General features: G+C 52.0%; 3 protein-coding genes and 1 long non-coding RNA gene across 12 annotated transcripts in view; 2 read left to right on the top strand and 2 right to left on the bottom strand.

The window, feature by feature from the left end:
* Positions 1 to 90: 90 nt before the first annotated feature.
* PSENEN (presenilin enhancer gamma-secretase subunit) lies at positions 91 to 1,459 on the bottom strand. Of its 2 annotated transcripts, none has more exons than XM_003796126.3 (4): positions 1,344 to 1,459; positions 1,054 to 1,214; positions 527 to 631; positions 91 to 345 (listed from the first exon to the last, which is right to left on the bottom strand). In XM_003796126.3, the coding sequence occupies exons 2-4, from the start codon at positions 1,112 to 1,114 to the stop codon at positions 206 to 208; spliced, it is 306 nt and encodes a 101-aa protein (XP_003796174.1). In that variant the 5' UTR covers positions 1,115 to 1,214; positions 1,344 to 1,459; the 3' UTR covers positions 91 to 205. The 2 variants fall into 2 exon arrangements, with proteins under 2 accessions (XP_003796174.1, XP_012664656.1); XM_012809202.2 differs by having other exon boundaries at positions 1,054 to 1,176; positions 1,344 to 1,453.
* Positions 1,460 to 1,583: 124 nt separating this feature from the next.
* On the top strand, positions 1,584 to 3,947 carry LOC111727330. 5 transcript variants are annotated; one of them, XR_002774901.1, is made up of 4 exons: positions 1,584 to 1,737; positions 1,852 to 1,937; positions 2,591 to 3,180; positions 3,723 to 3,947. It is a non-coding gene; the product is annotated as an uncharacterized LOC111727330 (long non-coding RNA). The 5 variants fall into 5 exon arrangements; XR_002774902.1 differs by lacking the exon at positions 3,723 to 3,947 and having other exon boundaries at positions 2,591 to 2,642; positions 2,868 to 3,306; XR_002774900.1 differs by lacking the exon at positions 3,723 to 3,947 and having other exon boundaries at positions 2,591 to 2,971; positions 3,092 to 3,306.
* Positions 3,948 to 5,422: 1,475 nt separating this feature from the next.
* IGFLR1 (IGF like family receptor 1) lies at positions 5,423 to 7,362 on the top strand. 3 transcript variants are annotated; one of them, XM_003796123.3, is made up of 4 exons: positions 5,423 to 5,579; positions 6,067 to 6,251; positions 6,526 to 6,907; positions 6,991 to 7,362. In XM_003796123.3, exons 1-4 carry the CDS (start codon positions 5,423 to 5,425, stop codon positions 7,314 to 7,316), a joined length of 1,050 nt encoding a protein of 349 aa, XP_003796171.2. In that variant the 3' UTR covers positions 7,317 to 7,362. The 3 variants fall into 3 exon arrangements, with proteins under 3 accessions (XP_003796171.2, XP_023372705.1, XP_023372706.1); XM_023516937.1 differs by lacking the exon at positions 6,067 to 6,251 and having other exon boundaries at positions 5,423 to 5,593; positions 6,850 to 6,907; XM_023516938.1 differs by lacking the exons at positions 6,067 to 6,251; positions 6,526 to 6,907.
* A 998-nt stretch (positions 7,363 to 8,360) lies between these two features.
* KMT2B (lysine methyltransferase 2B) overlaps positions 8,361 to 13,957 on the bottom strand; it is a 21,437-nt gene continuing 15,840 nt past the window's right edge. For both annotated transcript variants that reach the window (XM_023516917.1, XM_012809164.1), the window contains exons 31-37: positions 10,289 to 10,426; positions 10,131 to 10,205; positions 9,862 to 10,039; positions 9,480 to 9,587; positions 9,280 to 9,363; positions 9,031 to 9,160; positions 8,361 to 8,947 (exon numbers count right to left, since the gene is read on the bottom strand). In XM_023516917.1, the coding sequence (XP_023372685.1) occupies positions 8,672 to 8,947; positions 9,031 to 9,160; positions 9,280 to 9,363; positions 9,480 to 9,587; positions 9,862 to 10,039; positions 10,131 to 10,205; positions 10,289 to 10,426 (989 nt within the window). In that variant the 3' untranslated portion in view covers positions 8,361 to 8,671. The remainder of the gene's footprint in view (positions 8,948 to 9,030; positions 9,161 to 9,279; positions 9,364 to 9,479; positions 9,588 to 9,861; positions 10,040 to 10,130; positions 10,206 to 10,288; positions 10,427 to 13,957) is intronic.

The following is a 13,957-nucleotide window of genomic DNA, read 5'->3' as shown; positions in this document are numbered from 1 at the left end:
CACTTGAGCCACAGGCGCTGAGCCGATAAATGTTTTTTAATGTTAATTATTTTATGCTTAAACCTCCAAACGATCCCAGAAAGTCAATAATCAGAAGTTAAAGTCCTTTATTGGGGGATGTCAGCAGAAAACAGGACATGGGAATAAGTCTTAGGGCAAAAGAGCCTATCCTGGGAGAATAAGGTTCCCCAGCCAGTGCAAAATGTTAGGGGGTCCCCAGGGGTATGGTGAAGGAGAGGTAGTCCCCTAGGGCACCCCAGCGGGGCCTGTAGATCTGGAAGATGGTGATCCATGTGGTGAGCACAATCACCCAGAAGAGGAAGCCCACAGCTGAGCGCCAGACATCTGTAATGGGGAACAGGAGTGGGTAAGGTTGGCCTCCAGCTGCTTTCTGGATTACCCTATACTGGTCTTCTCTCCCATAGAGGCCCCAAATTCTGGAGCCTCTATCATCCCTTCCCACTAAGGCTCCGTGCTACCCCCATCCCTCCCCACTGGTCTCCCTTCATCTGTATACTAGACTTACAGCCTTTGATTTGGCTCTGCTCTGTGTAAGCTGGGACAAGGAAGGCCTCTCGGAAGAACCAGAAGATGTTAACCAACCAGAGAAAAGGCAGGAAAGCAAACCCACCTGGGGGGGAAAAAGTACACACGCTGGGTCCTAAAGGCAACAAGGATCTTCCCCCAACTCCCCCCTACAAGAACTATTTGTTAGAAACTCTCCTACACTCAAGTTCAAATGGAGTTATCTGCTGTCAGGGGCTTCAGAATCCTGGCTCCTCCCTGGGATCCAGGAATGTGACTCCTCAACCGCCTTTCTCAGGACGCAGGATTCCAGTCTCCAAACCTGCTCCTCTCTTCAGACTCAATAGTTAAGACCTCAGTTGCCTCTTCTTAGGACCCAGGCCGTCCCTCCTTCGCTCAGACCCAGGAGTAGGTGTTCAGATGCCTCATCTCTTAACACCCACGAATCCAGATCCCTACACTTCTTCCCTCAGATGACCCAGTCCAGTTTCCTCTTGTCTTCTGAGATCTTAAGGTATCAGCCCTTACCCAGGTAGTATTTCCGGCACAGGTTCAACTTCTCCTCATTGGACACCCGCTCCAAGTTCATAGTTGCTCTGGGGGCTGGTCGTCCCAAGGGTCGGTCTGAGGGGTGAGACCCAAGCCTTGACCCTAAGTGACAGATGCGAGAATCACGAACAACCACGCCGCTAATATAACAAATCAGAGACATAGTTAAAGGTTAGATTGCTGAAAGAAGAGCTTTCCCGCCCCCATCAGCTGGTTGGGTTGAGCAGCTTTTTATGTTTATTGGGTTGCGCGAAACGACCCCAACTCACCAGTGGAGCTTACTTCCTCCGGCTGGGTTGTCTTTGCTACTCTCAGCTATACACTTTCGGTCGAGATGCCCAAGGTTTCTCTGGAGTTCGTAGATTTTTATTTATTATTTATTTTTTGGCTGCAGCAACGCGGTACGCATGCGCCTTCACAGAACACTGGGTGGTGATTCTGAGGGTGCGGTCCTCTAACACGCAAGCGCACTAGAGAGTTTCTGAGCACATGATGCACACAGCGACAGCCAAGAACTACACTTCCCAGCGCTCCTATGCAACGGAAGTGACGTGAGCAGGAGACAATTGGAGGATTCGAGTAAAAATGGCTTTATATTTAGCTTCGATATTCGGGACTGAGAAAGACAAGTGAGAACGGGCGCAGGAAGTGTCATCTCGCAGGGTAGAGCCGGGACACTTGGGTCCTTGGTGGCTGGGCGGGAGGCTCGGGGCTGTGTTTCTAGGGTATCCAGCTTCTCCGGTCCTCAGTTCACCTCTAACTTTGTGCCTCTTCCAGGGTTGACTCCCTTCTTACTTTAATATCAGAGCCTGCCGGCGCGGGGACCAATACCTCGACTTCACAGCAAACCGACTTTCAGCCAGGTGAGACTCGGTACGGAACCCTGGGGTTAATGCGTCCGGGTCTTTCCCCTCCTGCTGTCCATCATCACGAGGTCCCGCCTTTTCCGGTTTCTAAGCCTTTCCGTGCCGCCCTACTTTTTACTGATCAGACTTCTCTGTAGGTTCTTGCCCCACCCTTCAGGCCCTTCTCTCAGGAGCTTGTCCCCGCATGTACAGACTACACTCCTGGACTACATACACATTACTATTAGTATCCCTCCACCACCTTTTAGTTTTTTAGGGGCAGGGATCGCTGATGCATTTTGATGCTCAGGTTCCTCTGGTGCAAGGTCCCACCCCCAGCCTTCATACCTGGCTTTTTTTGCATACAGCCCTGCCCTCTGAGCTCGGACGCTGCCCCGTTTAAAATTCTGTGCAGTCCACAGTGTTGCTCAACCTGAACACAACCCAAACCGTAGACGGATCACACTGTGCGTGAGGGACCAGGCCTAGGGACAGGGCAGACAGCCCCAGCAGGCCAGCCCTGATTCTACCCTTCTCCCCTCCTCCAGGTCACTCAAGTAACATGAGGTGCAGGAACACTATGATAACTTAGTCGAAGTGAGGGTTGCTGGGGTTAGTTGAACTTCTTGTGAGGCCAGGAGCTCAGCTGAGTTTCTCACTGTCTTCCACAGGAGGTGTTCACGGAACTGCATGAGAAGTACAGGAGATTGAAGAAATGAATATGTATGAAAACCTGGGCGACCACCTCATGGACAATGTCTATGTCAGGGTCCTTTGCTGTCCCTCCCTTAGAGCCCAGAGGTGAAAGCTTTCAATGCCTCATGACCACCTCTGAAACCTCACAGCTTGAAAGGCTCATCACTAAATTCAGCCCAGCCCCAGAGCTGGTAACTAGTCCCCTGAAGATCTCCAGTTTCTGCTGCTGACCCTGATGGACTTTTCTCTCAGTTCTGACAGGCAGTAGCTGACCTCAATACTGCTGGTTAAATGGGCAGGCTATGTGTGCTGAGTTGTCTCCTGTCAACTGACTTCTGGGAGTCATGCTTTCAGCAGTAAGAGATGGGGTATGGTGGTGTAAGGATGGATTGGATGCATTGAGCCCCAGATTCTTGAGTATGTGTTGAGGGCTCATAGTGATAATTACCTCCTCCATCTGTCTGCCCTCTGCCTAGGGAATGTACCTATGATGGCTTCTGCAACTTCATGCTCCTAGGACCATTTCCTAGAACCTCCATTGGCAGCTCTGTGGGTGGGGATCCAGGTACAGGTACCTCAGACCCAGCCTGCTAAGACTCCTTACCAGGTGTCCTCAAACTATAGCCCACAGGCCTCATGCAGCCCACCTAGGACATTTATCCGGCCTGCTGGGTGATTTTGCCACCACTGCCTGTCCTGCTTCGCAGCTGACTCGTCCAGGGGCCTGCAGTCTGGCCCTCCAACTGTCTGAGGGACAGTGAACTGGCCCCCCGTTTAAAAAGTTTGAGGACCCCTGCATACCCTAAGGTCCCTATACCCTGAGACGAGCCTACCCTAAACATCCCAAGACTTCAATACCCTTAGGAATAGTCATGAGCCTCACCTGGAGATCAGCACCTAAGTTCTAATTCCAAAATTAGCCTAAACCCCAAACCCAAGGCCAGCCCTGTATCTCCAACCCCTGATATTAGTCATTGAGTACCTATCCTGAGACCACCTCCTAGGACTCTAATTATTTCAGCAATTATCTTGTCCCATCCCAGGGCACACAGGCAGGCCAGGGGTTCTTTGCACTACTCCTCACAGCTCTGACCCAACTCTCTCCAGGTCACTGTGGAGGTCCCTTACTGCCTGTCATCCTGAGAAAGGTACCAGCATGTTCCCCAGAGCACCAGCATGGTTGCTTCTGAGACTCTTGGTCCCTTCCCCTTTATCTCTGAAAAAGAAAGATGTTCTGGCCAGGACCCTTCTTCAAAGCCCCCTTGAATGTAGTCTGTTCGGCAGAGACCTCCTACTAACCTTCACCTAATAAAGTTCTATATCAAGCATTTAGAGATTTGTTACTGGAGTTTCCTTCCACCCACACATCTGACAAATGATGAAAAGAGGAAGTAGTCTGGGCTGTAGCCACAACATCGACTGAGGAACTTCGAACAAGTGGTAAAGCAGCCAACTCAGGGCCTATGCCCCTAATGGTTTAGGTAAGGTGGGGATACTTTTGTGATAGAAATCTCAGTACCTCCGTCTGAATGAAGCTTTTTCAAGGGAGAGATGCCTGGTTTGTGGCAGGTTGGAGGAGTCCTAGCCCAGAGATTGGGGTTAGGAGCTAAAGTGAGCTGGCTGGGAGTTGGGTGGGTGTCCCAAGGGAGTAAGAGGCTAGGTCTTTGAGGTCTGTCACCCTGAGATAGGCGTTAATAGTACCTAACCCTTAAATTGAGTTTACCATGTCAGCTGCCGTACTAACGGTTTAGTGTTTTGTTTTGTTTTGTTTTGTTTTTGAGATGGAGTTTCACTTTGTCACCTTTAGTAGAGTGCCGTGGCATCATGGCTTACAGCAACCTCAAACTCTTGGGATTAAGTGTTTCTCTTGCCTCAGCCTCCAGAGTAGCTGGGACTACAGGCACCCGCCACAATGCCCGGCTGTTTTTAGAGACGAGGTCTTGATCTAGCTCAGGCTGGTTTTGAAGCAGTAAGCTCAGGCAGTCACCCGTCTCAGCCTCTCAAGAGTGCTAGGATTATAAGAGTGAGCCACCGCTCCCAGGCTTACTTTTTTTGTTTTTGGGGGTGTTTTTTGAGACAGAATCTCAAGCTGTCACCCTGGGTAGAGTGCTGTAGCATCATAGCTCACAGCAACCTCAAACTTCTGGGCTTAAGCGATTCTCTTGCCTCAGCCTCCCAGTAGCTGGGACTACAGGAACCCGCCACAACACCTGACTATTTTTTTGGTTGCAGTTGGCCTGGCTGGCCCCCTTTGAACCCACCGGCCTCAGTGTATGTGGCTGGTGCCATAACCACTGTGCTATGGGCACCGAGTCACTTTTTTTAATAAGAGATCTTGGTATGTTCAGGCTGGCCTTGAACTCCTGGACTATAGGGATCCTCCCACCTTGGCCTCACCACCCCATCCAGCAAAATGCTTTACTACATTTTTTTCTTCCTTCCTTCCTTCCTTCCTTTTTTCTTAAGAGATGGGGGTCTCTCTATGTACGAGGTAGAGTGCAGTGGCATGATCATTGCTCACTGCAGCTTCCAAATGCTGGACTCAAGCGATCTTCCTGCCTCTGCCCAGTAAATTCTAGTAACCGTTCTGATTCTCCACAATAACTCTATGAAACAGGTGCTATTATTGTCTCATTTTAGGGCTAGAAAATGGAGGGTGGGTAGATGAGGACATGGCAGAAGTGGTTTTCAAAGGGTCTGGGAATCCTGTCACCCCACACCCACTGCCTCCTTCGCTTAAGTGCGACATAGGCGCTGTGGTTGGAAGATCTGCGATTAAGGCCACCTAGGCTTCAGTCCCCTGTCTGATGGGGCCCAGACGCCTCCTGGTGACAGCTGTGCTGCTACTGGCCCAGGCGGCGCCGCGGGAAGCTTCTGAGTACTGTGGCCGCCTAGAGTACTGGAACCCAGACAACAAGTGCTGCAGCAAGTGCCTGCAGCGCTTCGGGCCACCCCCCTGCTCAGGTGAGAAGCCGGGAGCTTAAGTCAGAGAGGAGCTAGCGGGAGATGGGGAGCGGAGGAAAAGGCGATGTTTCTGGGAGACAGGCCAGTGAGGCTTGGATAGGGGTAGGGTCGGTGGGCCGTACGTGGATACGATAGGGATGGTGGACTGAGCCTGTGTGGAACGGCAGTGTGGGTTAGGATGGATAGTAACGAAGGGATGTGGCCGGAGAGGCGGGATATTGGCCGCTCAGAAATAGTGAGCTCTAGGTAGGTTAAGTCCGGGCGTGGGCGGAGCTCAGCGCAGAGCAGTAGGCGAATAAAAAGGAGCAAACCGGTGAAGTGTGGCGAAAAGGGAGGGGCCTGTGTAAAGACAGAGAGCCGGGGCGTACGCTGATAAGTTACCCGAGTATAGAAGGGCGGGACCTAATGGGAGGGGGAAAGAGAAAAGGCGTCGCCAGAGCAGCGGAGGCGGGGCTCGGCGGCCACACTAGAACCTGCCTTCCGTTAGACTACGAGTTCGTGGAAAACTGCGGGTTCAATGACTACGGCGATCTCCTAACATACCCGTTCAAAGAGTGTTCACCTGGGAAGTGCAACCCCGACGGCGCGGAACTGTGTAGCCCCTGCGGTGGCGGAACCACGGCTCCTACCACTGCCTTGAGCCGGGTCAGAAGCCCGTGGCGCTGCAGAGAGGTGCTAGAAGGCGTTGCGGGTCGGGAGGGGGCGGGGAAGTAGGGCGTGGCTTGAGATCGGACGGGCGGGGTCTGCAACTAGGAAGAGGATGTAGCCCCATTTAAGAAGGTAGGACTGGGCAGTAGAAGTATCAGGTGGGGAACCTTAAGGCGTTGGGGCTGAGGGGCCTAGATCAGGCAGAGAATGTGACCCCATTGAAGGATGACAGTTTTGGGTTGAGGGGGCAGGAGTGGAGTGTGGTACCCCTCTTTACTCCAATCTCCTACTCCTACAGAAGCCAGTCCCTACAAAGGGGCGCTGCACACTGACATCTGGAAAAACAAATGCCCCCAGTTTCTGGGAGACCAGCTCACCAGCAAGTTCCAGTTCCTTCTGGACACCCGAGGCCAACGTCTCTCAGCAGGCCATGACGAGTTTTGTCCTGGCCTTGGTGTTGGTCCCGCTCCTGATCTCAGCAGTGATAGTGATCCTCCTGCTGGCTGTGCGGAGGCACCTCTCCCGGTCCAAGAGAAGGGTCTCCTTTCCTCCTCCTGGCTTGGTTTGTGAAAGCCACAGCACCCACACCCTTGCCTCGCACTCTCCCCCAGGCACCGTGGAGGCGTGGGAGACAGAGAAGGTGTGGAAGGGTGTCTCTCTGCTTCCACTCCTGAGCAAGGGTCAGTTGAGGAGGAACCCAGTGGGGGAAGGTGGACTGGGAGCCCACCCTTCCTCCACCTTTACTTTTTCCTCTATCTCTCAGAACTGCCTAGTCTGGCGTCACAGCCTCTATCTCGCCTCCTGGATGAACTAGAAGTGCTGGAGGAACTGATTGTACTGCTGGACCCTGAGCCTGGCCCAGGTGGAGGCACGTCCTGTGGCACTACTCGACACCTGGCTGCAAGATACGGGATGCCTGCTACCTGGTCCACATTTACTTACTCTCTACGGCCAAGTCGTTCACCACTGCGGGCTCTGATTGAGCTGGTGGTGGCAAGGGAGCCTTCTGCCTCTCTGGGCCAGCTTGGGGCACACCTAGCCCAGCTAGGGCGGGAAGATGCACTGCAGGTGTTATCCAAGCTTGGCTGAGCTGTGGTTTGCTAAGCCTAGTACTCAAATATTATTTCTTTCAAAATAAATGCATAATAAATGCAAAATAAATGGCCTTTCTCAGGGTCTTGGTTTTTTTTTTTTTCTTTTTTGAGCCAGGATCTCACTCTATAACCTAGGCTGGAGTACAGTAGCATAATCATAGTTCAAGTAACCTGGACTCCTGGGCTCAAGCAAGCCTCTCACCTCAGCTTCCCAAGTAGCTGTGGCTACAGGTGTGCACCACTGCACCCAGCTAATTTTTAATTTTTTTTTTGTAAAGATGAGGTCTATAGGCTATGTTGTCCAGGATAGTCTCCGACTCCTTGCCTCAAGCAATCCTCCCAACCTTGGCCCCAAAGTTGAAGGATTATAGGTGTTAAGCCCCTAGCCAGCCAAATATAATCTTTTTTTTTTTTTTTTTTTTGAGATGGAGCCTCAAGCCTTCCCCCCGGGGTAGAGTGCCATGGCATCACGCTCACAGCAACCTCCAACTCCTGGGCTCAAGCAAGTCTCTTGCCTCAGCCTCCCAAGTAGCTGGGACTACAGGCGCCCGCCACAGCGCCCGGCCATTTTTTGGTTGCAGCCATCATTGTTGTTTGGCGGGCCCGGGCTGGAGATTCAAACCTGCCACCTTAGGTGTATGTGGCTGGTGCCTTAGCTGCTTGAGCCACAGGCGCCGAGCCGCCAAATATAATCTTAATTAGACCAAGACTCAAAAGACATCTTAATTTCCTTCCTCCCAGAAGGGCCCATTCCAACATACACATTTGACATGTGGGAGAGTTGGCCCTGGCTGCCTCTGGGTAACCAGAGTCTCCTCTGAGCAACAGCCCTGCTACCCCTGAGAGAGCTCATCCACTCTGTTCCAAATTGAAAAATGTAAAACGTGTTGTTCTGAAGCCCATAATTTTACTCTTGAATGATGACCTCCCACCTACCTGTTGAGGCTGACAAACTTCTTGGCTCAGGATGGGTGTGGGGTATAGGAGAAGCAGGAGTTCCTCCTTGCCCCCAGCACCCTACAAATAGGAAGACAACCTCTCCAAACATTGACAGACTTTATTGTGGGGGGTTCCCACCCGGGACCCCACCCTCTTAAATAAAAAAGTGCATAGAAAAGAAGGGATTTAGAAATCTTTGTACAATATCTACATCCTGGGCCCCCAGGGCAGGAAGGGGGCAATTGCTGGGTGGGCTAGAGGGACAGAGGCAGGGCCCTTGCCACCTGCATGCCCACATCCACCCTGAACATGAGGGTAGGAGTGAGATGCTCTGGGAAGGATTAGGGAATCCCCGGGCTGGGGCAAGATGGCAGCAGGAGGTGTGAGGGGTCGTGGTGGGCGGCCACGGCCTCAGTTAAGGAACCGGCGGCAGCGCTTGGCGCCACAGTTGCAGGGCAGCTTGTTGCTGGCATCCTCAATGGGGAACTTGTAGTCATAGGTGAGCTCTTCACCACGCAGGATGCGACGTAGGGCAAAGATGACAATGTGTTTCTGGCCCTCCACGTGGATGACACGAGAGAAGCAGTTGGGCTCACACGAGTGGTTGATGAAGCGCGCTGCGTTACCATGCATTGTGGCATCCACCACGTCAAAGTCATCCATGCGAAACATGTAGCACCCGATGCCCTGCAGGGGTAGGGTGGGAGGAATCAGGTGCTCTGTCCCCATATCTGGCCCCATTTCACCCACCTCATTCCCATTGTGAGCACCTTCCCATCGTAGTACTTCTCCCGCTTGTCAGTCAGCACAGACCGAATAACGATACCAGAGTATTCGATGACCATCTCACCGGCATCGATATTGCGCTTACAGAACAGGCCTCGCCCGTGGATAGCAGATCTGCAGGGTAAGATGAATAAGGGGGAACTCAGGGATTATGGGGACAGAAACCAGGCAGCCCTCTACCAGTGCACCTGTCCATCCACCCAAGGGGCATCCTCCCCCCCAACCCCACTAACCTGTAGACACCAACAGCCTCTTTGGATGTCTTCTTGAGGTGACGAAAACGCATGGCCATGGGCAGCTCCAGGCTGGTGGCACGTCTGGTGAGGGACAGCAGTATCACACAGGCTAGTACCCCAGGTATGACCCTTCTCAATCCTGGTCACCCTCTTTAGGACTCTTCCAGACCACCCCCACACCCCAGCTTGTCCCATACCTGGTTGATCTCAGCTGTACCTCATCTTCTTCCTCATCACAAGTGGCCCCCTCAGGGAGCACCCGGTGCTGGGAGGCCAGGAAATTGAACATGTCAAAGGTGCACTTCCTGCAGGTGGGAGGGAGGAAGGGAGGAAGGGAGGAAGGTTCATTGCCATTCCTTTAAGGAGATGCTGCCTACTCATTCTTTGATCAGGACTTGCTGCTGGTAGGGTAGGAGAAATATGCTTATGGAAGACACAGCCAGAGGGGAAGTGGGTGGGGTTCATTCTTATGGTGTGACCCCCAGGCCTCAGTTTCTAACTGGTACAGACTTTAATTCCCACCCTCAAGACTTCCCATGGGGCTCTCCTGACCCAGGCACTATACCCCAGACCTCTCACCGGAGATAGACCTCAGCACGAGCAGCCCCATGGGGATTCAGGGGCGGTTCCTCCTGGCCCTCTCCCTGCTGGTGGTAGCGGAACTTATAGTGCTGGCAGCGCTGGGCCCCGGGTAGCTGCTCTGCCAGGAAGATGACAGCATCGTGGTGGATGCCTAGGAGCCTTGCCCCACTCATTCCTAAGGAGACAAGATGAGGATATGCCAGTCCTAAGGGCCCATCTTGCCCTCTGGGAGTCATCCCTGCCCCCCAGTATCCCCATGGACTTACCACTAAAGGAGAGGTGCCTGAGCCGGGCGTGTCCTCGGGCCTCCTGCACCTTCTCAATCAGAGTTCTCCACGCCCCTGGAGAGAGGGCAAGGCCAGAGCAGAGTCAGGATGTTGTTTTATGGACACTTTCCCTCCTGCCACTGCTCCTTCCAGCTCACCCTCCAAGCTCTCTGCCTCCACGCTGAACCCATCCTCACTGCTGATCTCAAAGCGCAGATGGGGGCCAGTCCGTTTCGGGGCCTGGTTCTCTTTATCCTCTGGGGATGGAGGCTCTTCCTCAGAGCTTGAAGCTTCACCTGGTCCCAAGGAGCAGGTAGGATAAATGAGGATCACCTTTCCTGGACTCAAAAGCCCCTCACTCCCCACCGCCCTGCTAGCAGACACCACTCTCCCTCCCCCCAGACAAAGGCACTGGTATCTAATGGCCCTCCTGCTCCAATTGCCCAGGGAGGCTAAAGTTCCTAGGCTAACAGGTGCCTGCAGTTCCTTTCCTGCAGGGTTTCTTGGCAGGAGAGCACTCCATGGGAGATTAGACTATTTTAGCTCTGCAGGACACACCTATGGCACACAGACCCAGTCTACTTTTTAAATGCCCATATAACCATCATTACTGTTTCTCATACAAAATTAAAAATACTGAAAAATTATGCTTTGTATATGACTTTTTTATATACAGCAAATTTCTGTTAAGTATTATAAATATAGGCTGGACGTGGTGGCTCACGCCTATAATCCCAGCACTCGGAGGGGAGGGGCTGAGATAGGAAGATTGCTTGAACTCAGGAGTTCAAGAGAAGCCTGAACAAAAGCAAGAACCTATTTTCTACTAAGAATAGAAAAACCAGCCAGGTGTTGTGGTAGGTGCCTGTAGTCCCAGATACTCAGGAGGCTGAGGCAGGATCACGTGAACCTAGGAGACTGAGGTTGCTATAAGCTAGGCTGATACCACACCATTCTAGTCTGGGCAACAGTGAGATGCGGTCTCAAAAGAAAAAAAAAATGATTACAAGAATTATATAGACTTACATGCACAGAGCCAAGTACGCTGTATAGCATGAGCTATTTAAAGGATTTCTCAGAGGTTAATACTTTTTTTTTTTTTACAGTTTTTGGCTGGGGCTGGGTTTGAACCCACCACCCCAGGCATATGGGGCTGGCACCTTACTCCTTTGAGCCACAGGCGCTGCCTAGGGGTTAATACTTTTTTTTTTTAATTTTTTGAGACAGAGTCTCATTTTGTTGCCCTCAGTAGAGCACTATGGTGTCACAGCTCACAGCAACCTCCAACTCCTCGGCTTCGGCAATTCTTGTGCCTCAGCTTTCCAAGTAGCTGGGACTATAGGCACCTGCCACACGCCCGGCTATTTTTTTTGTTGCAGTTTGGCTGGGGCCGGGTTTGAACCCAACACCCTTGGTATACAGGGCCAGCGCCCTACTCACTGAGTCACAGGTGCCACCCAGGGGGTTATACATTTTAACAACATAGCAGACAGGAGCTGCTGATGTAGCATATGCAGATATGAGAGAAAGCAGGATGGACAAACACAACTCTGAGATGTGAGGCTGAATAAGTGGAAGGATTAAACTGCTAATGACTGAGATCGTGAGGGGAAGGGAAAAATGAGTTTGGGGTGAAGGCAGAGGGCTCAGTTTGGGATATGCTGACTTTGAGATGACTCTTAGAAAACCTCCCCCTGTAACATGCTGGTGGAGGTTTGAGCAGGCAGTAGGCTATATGAGCTTGGAATTTAGGGACCAGGTCTAGGCTGCAAAGAACAACATGGAAACTATCAGAATACACATGGGATTTAGAGCCATGAAGGTAGATGACAGCATCTGGGTGTGCAGATACTGAAGTCAAAGTTGGGGTCTTGGGACACATCAAAATTGACAGGCTGGGACAAGGAGGTGGTATGACCAGAAAGGTGAGATGAGAAGAGAATGTGGCTGGAAGCCAGGGAAGAAAGTGCTTCAAGGGGGAAGAGATGGGCTGCACTGAATGCTGTTGTTGGTTGAAGTGGGATGTGGTTGAGGACTGACCAATGCGTCTGGTGGGGGAAGGGCACGAAAGTCTGAGTGGAACATGCTTTAGGAGAGGTGGGGCTCCCACAGCCACACTCTTTCCATATCATTCCTCTGGGTCAACCTGCCACTCTCTCCCCACTGAGACTCTAAACTGGACTCTTGCAGGGTGACTGACATCACCTCCAGTCAGGCCTCAGAGTTTACCTCTAACAACTTCTTAGCCTCTTCTCTTACCCCTCTTTTCATCCTCATCTCATTCTGAACACGACAGGCCTGAGTACAGGGCCCTACCCAGGCACTCCCGTGCTTGCTTTTTCACAGAACTCATGCCAATCTGCAGTGCGCTTGTTTGTTCTTTTTTTTTTTTTTATCACCCTCAATAGAGTGCCGCAGCGTCACACAGCTCACAGCAACCTCCAACTCCTGGGCTTAGGCGATTCTCCTGCCTCAGCCTCCCAAGTAGCTGGGACCACAGGCCACAATGCCCAGCTATTTTTTGTTGCAGTTTGGCCAGGCCTGGGTTTGGGTTTGAACCCACCACCTTCGGTATATGGGGCTGGTGCCCTACCTACTGAGCAACAGGCACCGCCCTGTTTTTTTCTTTTAAACAAAAGTGCCACTCTGTTGCCCTGGGTAGAGTGCTGGGGTGTCTTCATAGCTCACAGCAATCTCAAACTCCTGGGCTCACATGATCCTCTTGCCTCAGCTTCCCAAGTAGCTAGAACTATAGGCGCCCACCAGAATGCCTGGCTAGTTTTTCTATTTTTAGTAGAGATGGGTTCTCACTCTTGTTCAGGCTGTTCTCAAACTCCTGAGCTCAGGTGATCTGCCCGCCTTGGCCTCCCAGAGTGCTGTGATTACAGGTGTGAGCCACCGTGACCAACTTGCAGTGAGCTTGTTAACACACATATGTCTGTTTCTCCCTGCTAAAATGTGGTATGGTCCCCAAGGTCAGCAACTTGTCTGTCATGGTCACTGGCATATCTGGATGCCATCTCTAACCCCCAAAGCGGCCTCTCAGTTAAGTAGTCTTAGTTCACCTCACTGCATTTCCAGAACTGGATGCTACACTCTATATAATGAGACAACTCAAATATCTAGACAGGACAGGCCACAACAGACTCTGAACCTCAGGCTGCTTGACTACTAACCTACCTGGCCAAAGCCCACTCACTCAGTGACCAACAGGGAACTTCACTTCCAGCTCCATTGAGTCCACCAGCCAAAACTACTCCAAGTGCCCCCACCCTGTATATTAAGGTCTCTGCATAGACACCCACCTCACCTCCTTCCCTGTGTCTTCAGGGTCACCTGTTCTCCAGCCACCATGCTGGCTCCTACCTCCTTTCTCACCCACAACTACCTTTCCCCTCATTCTGGCTTCGCTGTCTCAGCCCTCACCCCAAACATCTCTAACCTGCTGCCCCACCTCCTCCCCGTGAGGCTTAGCTGAACTTTTTGGCGAGGTGCCTGGGGTTGTTTTGGCTTCCTTAGCACACTGTCTTCAATTCTAGACTCTGACATAACATCCTCCCTACCCTGGCACTATCTGTGGCAGCTGGGACTGCAGAGTACTCCCTCCTCCTGGACTCTGGGACATCACTCCCTTCTCACTTTCTTCCCGTTGTTCCTCCTCTCATCTGGGTCCTAAGTGGGCTCCCTCTTCTCTGGACCATCTCAGAACTTCATCTTTGGCTTTACCCAGGAGTACCCAGGAGTACCCAGACTCCTGACCCTGGCAGGCCCAGCATCTCTGTAACTCTTAATGCCTAGCCTTGAGCATGCACGTTTTTTTTTTTTTT

The sequence above is a fragment of the Otolemur garnettii genome, unplaced genomic scaffold (assembly GCF_000181295.1).
Source record: "Otolemur garnettii isolate 467f Iridium unplaced genomic scaffold, OtoGar3 scaffold00100, whole genome shotgun sequence".
NCBI lineage: Eukaryota > Metazoa > Chordata > Mammalia > Primates > Galagidae > Otolemur > Otolemur garnettii.
The sequence above is the reverse complement of the archived record's forward strand: the minus strand, read 5'-3'. Positions and strand labels throughout refer to the sequence as shown.

Excerpts from the sequence above, each read along its gene's own strand:
- PSENEN (XM_003796126.3), bottom strand. The coding sequence starts at position 1,114 with ATGAACTTGGAGCGGGTGTCCAATGAGGAGAAGTTGAACCTGTGCCGG. Across the intron at positions 632-1,053 it reads GTGCCGGAAATACTACCTGG|GTGGGTTTGCTTTCCTGCCT; the intron begins GTAAGGGCTGAT and ends TTTCCCCCCCAG. Across the intron at positions 346-526 it reads GCAGAGCCAAATCAAAGGCT|ATGTCTGGCGCTCAGCTGTG; the intron begins GTAAGTCTAGTA and ends TCCCCATTACAG.
- IGFLR1 (XM_003796123.3), top strand. The coding sequence starts at position 5,423 with ATGGGGCCCAGACGCCTCCTGGTGACAGCTGTGCTGCTACTGGCCCAG. Across the intron at positions 5,580-6,066 it reads CGGGCCACCCCCCTGCTCAG|ACTACGAGTTCGTGGAAAAC; the intron begins GTGAGAAGCCGG and ends GCCTTCCGTTAG. Across the intron at positions 6,252-6,525 it reads GCCCGTGGCGCTGCAGAGAG|AAGCCAGTCCCTACAAAGGG; the intron begins GTGCTAGAAGGC and ends CTACTCCTACAG.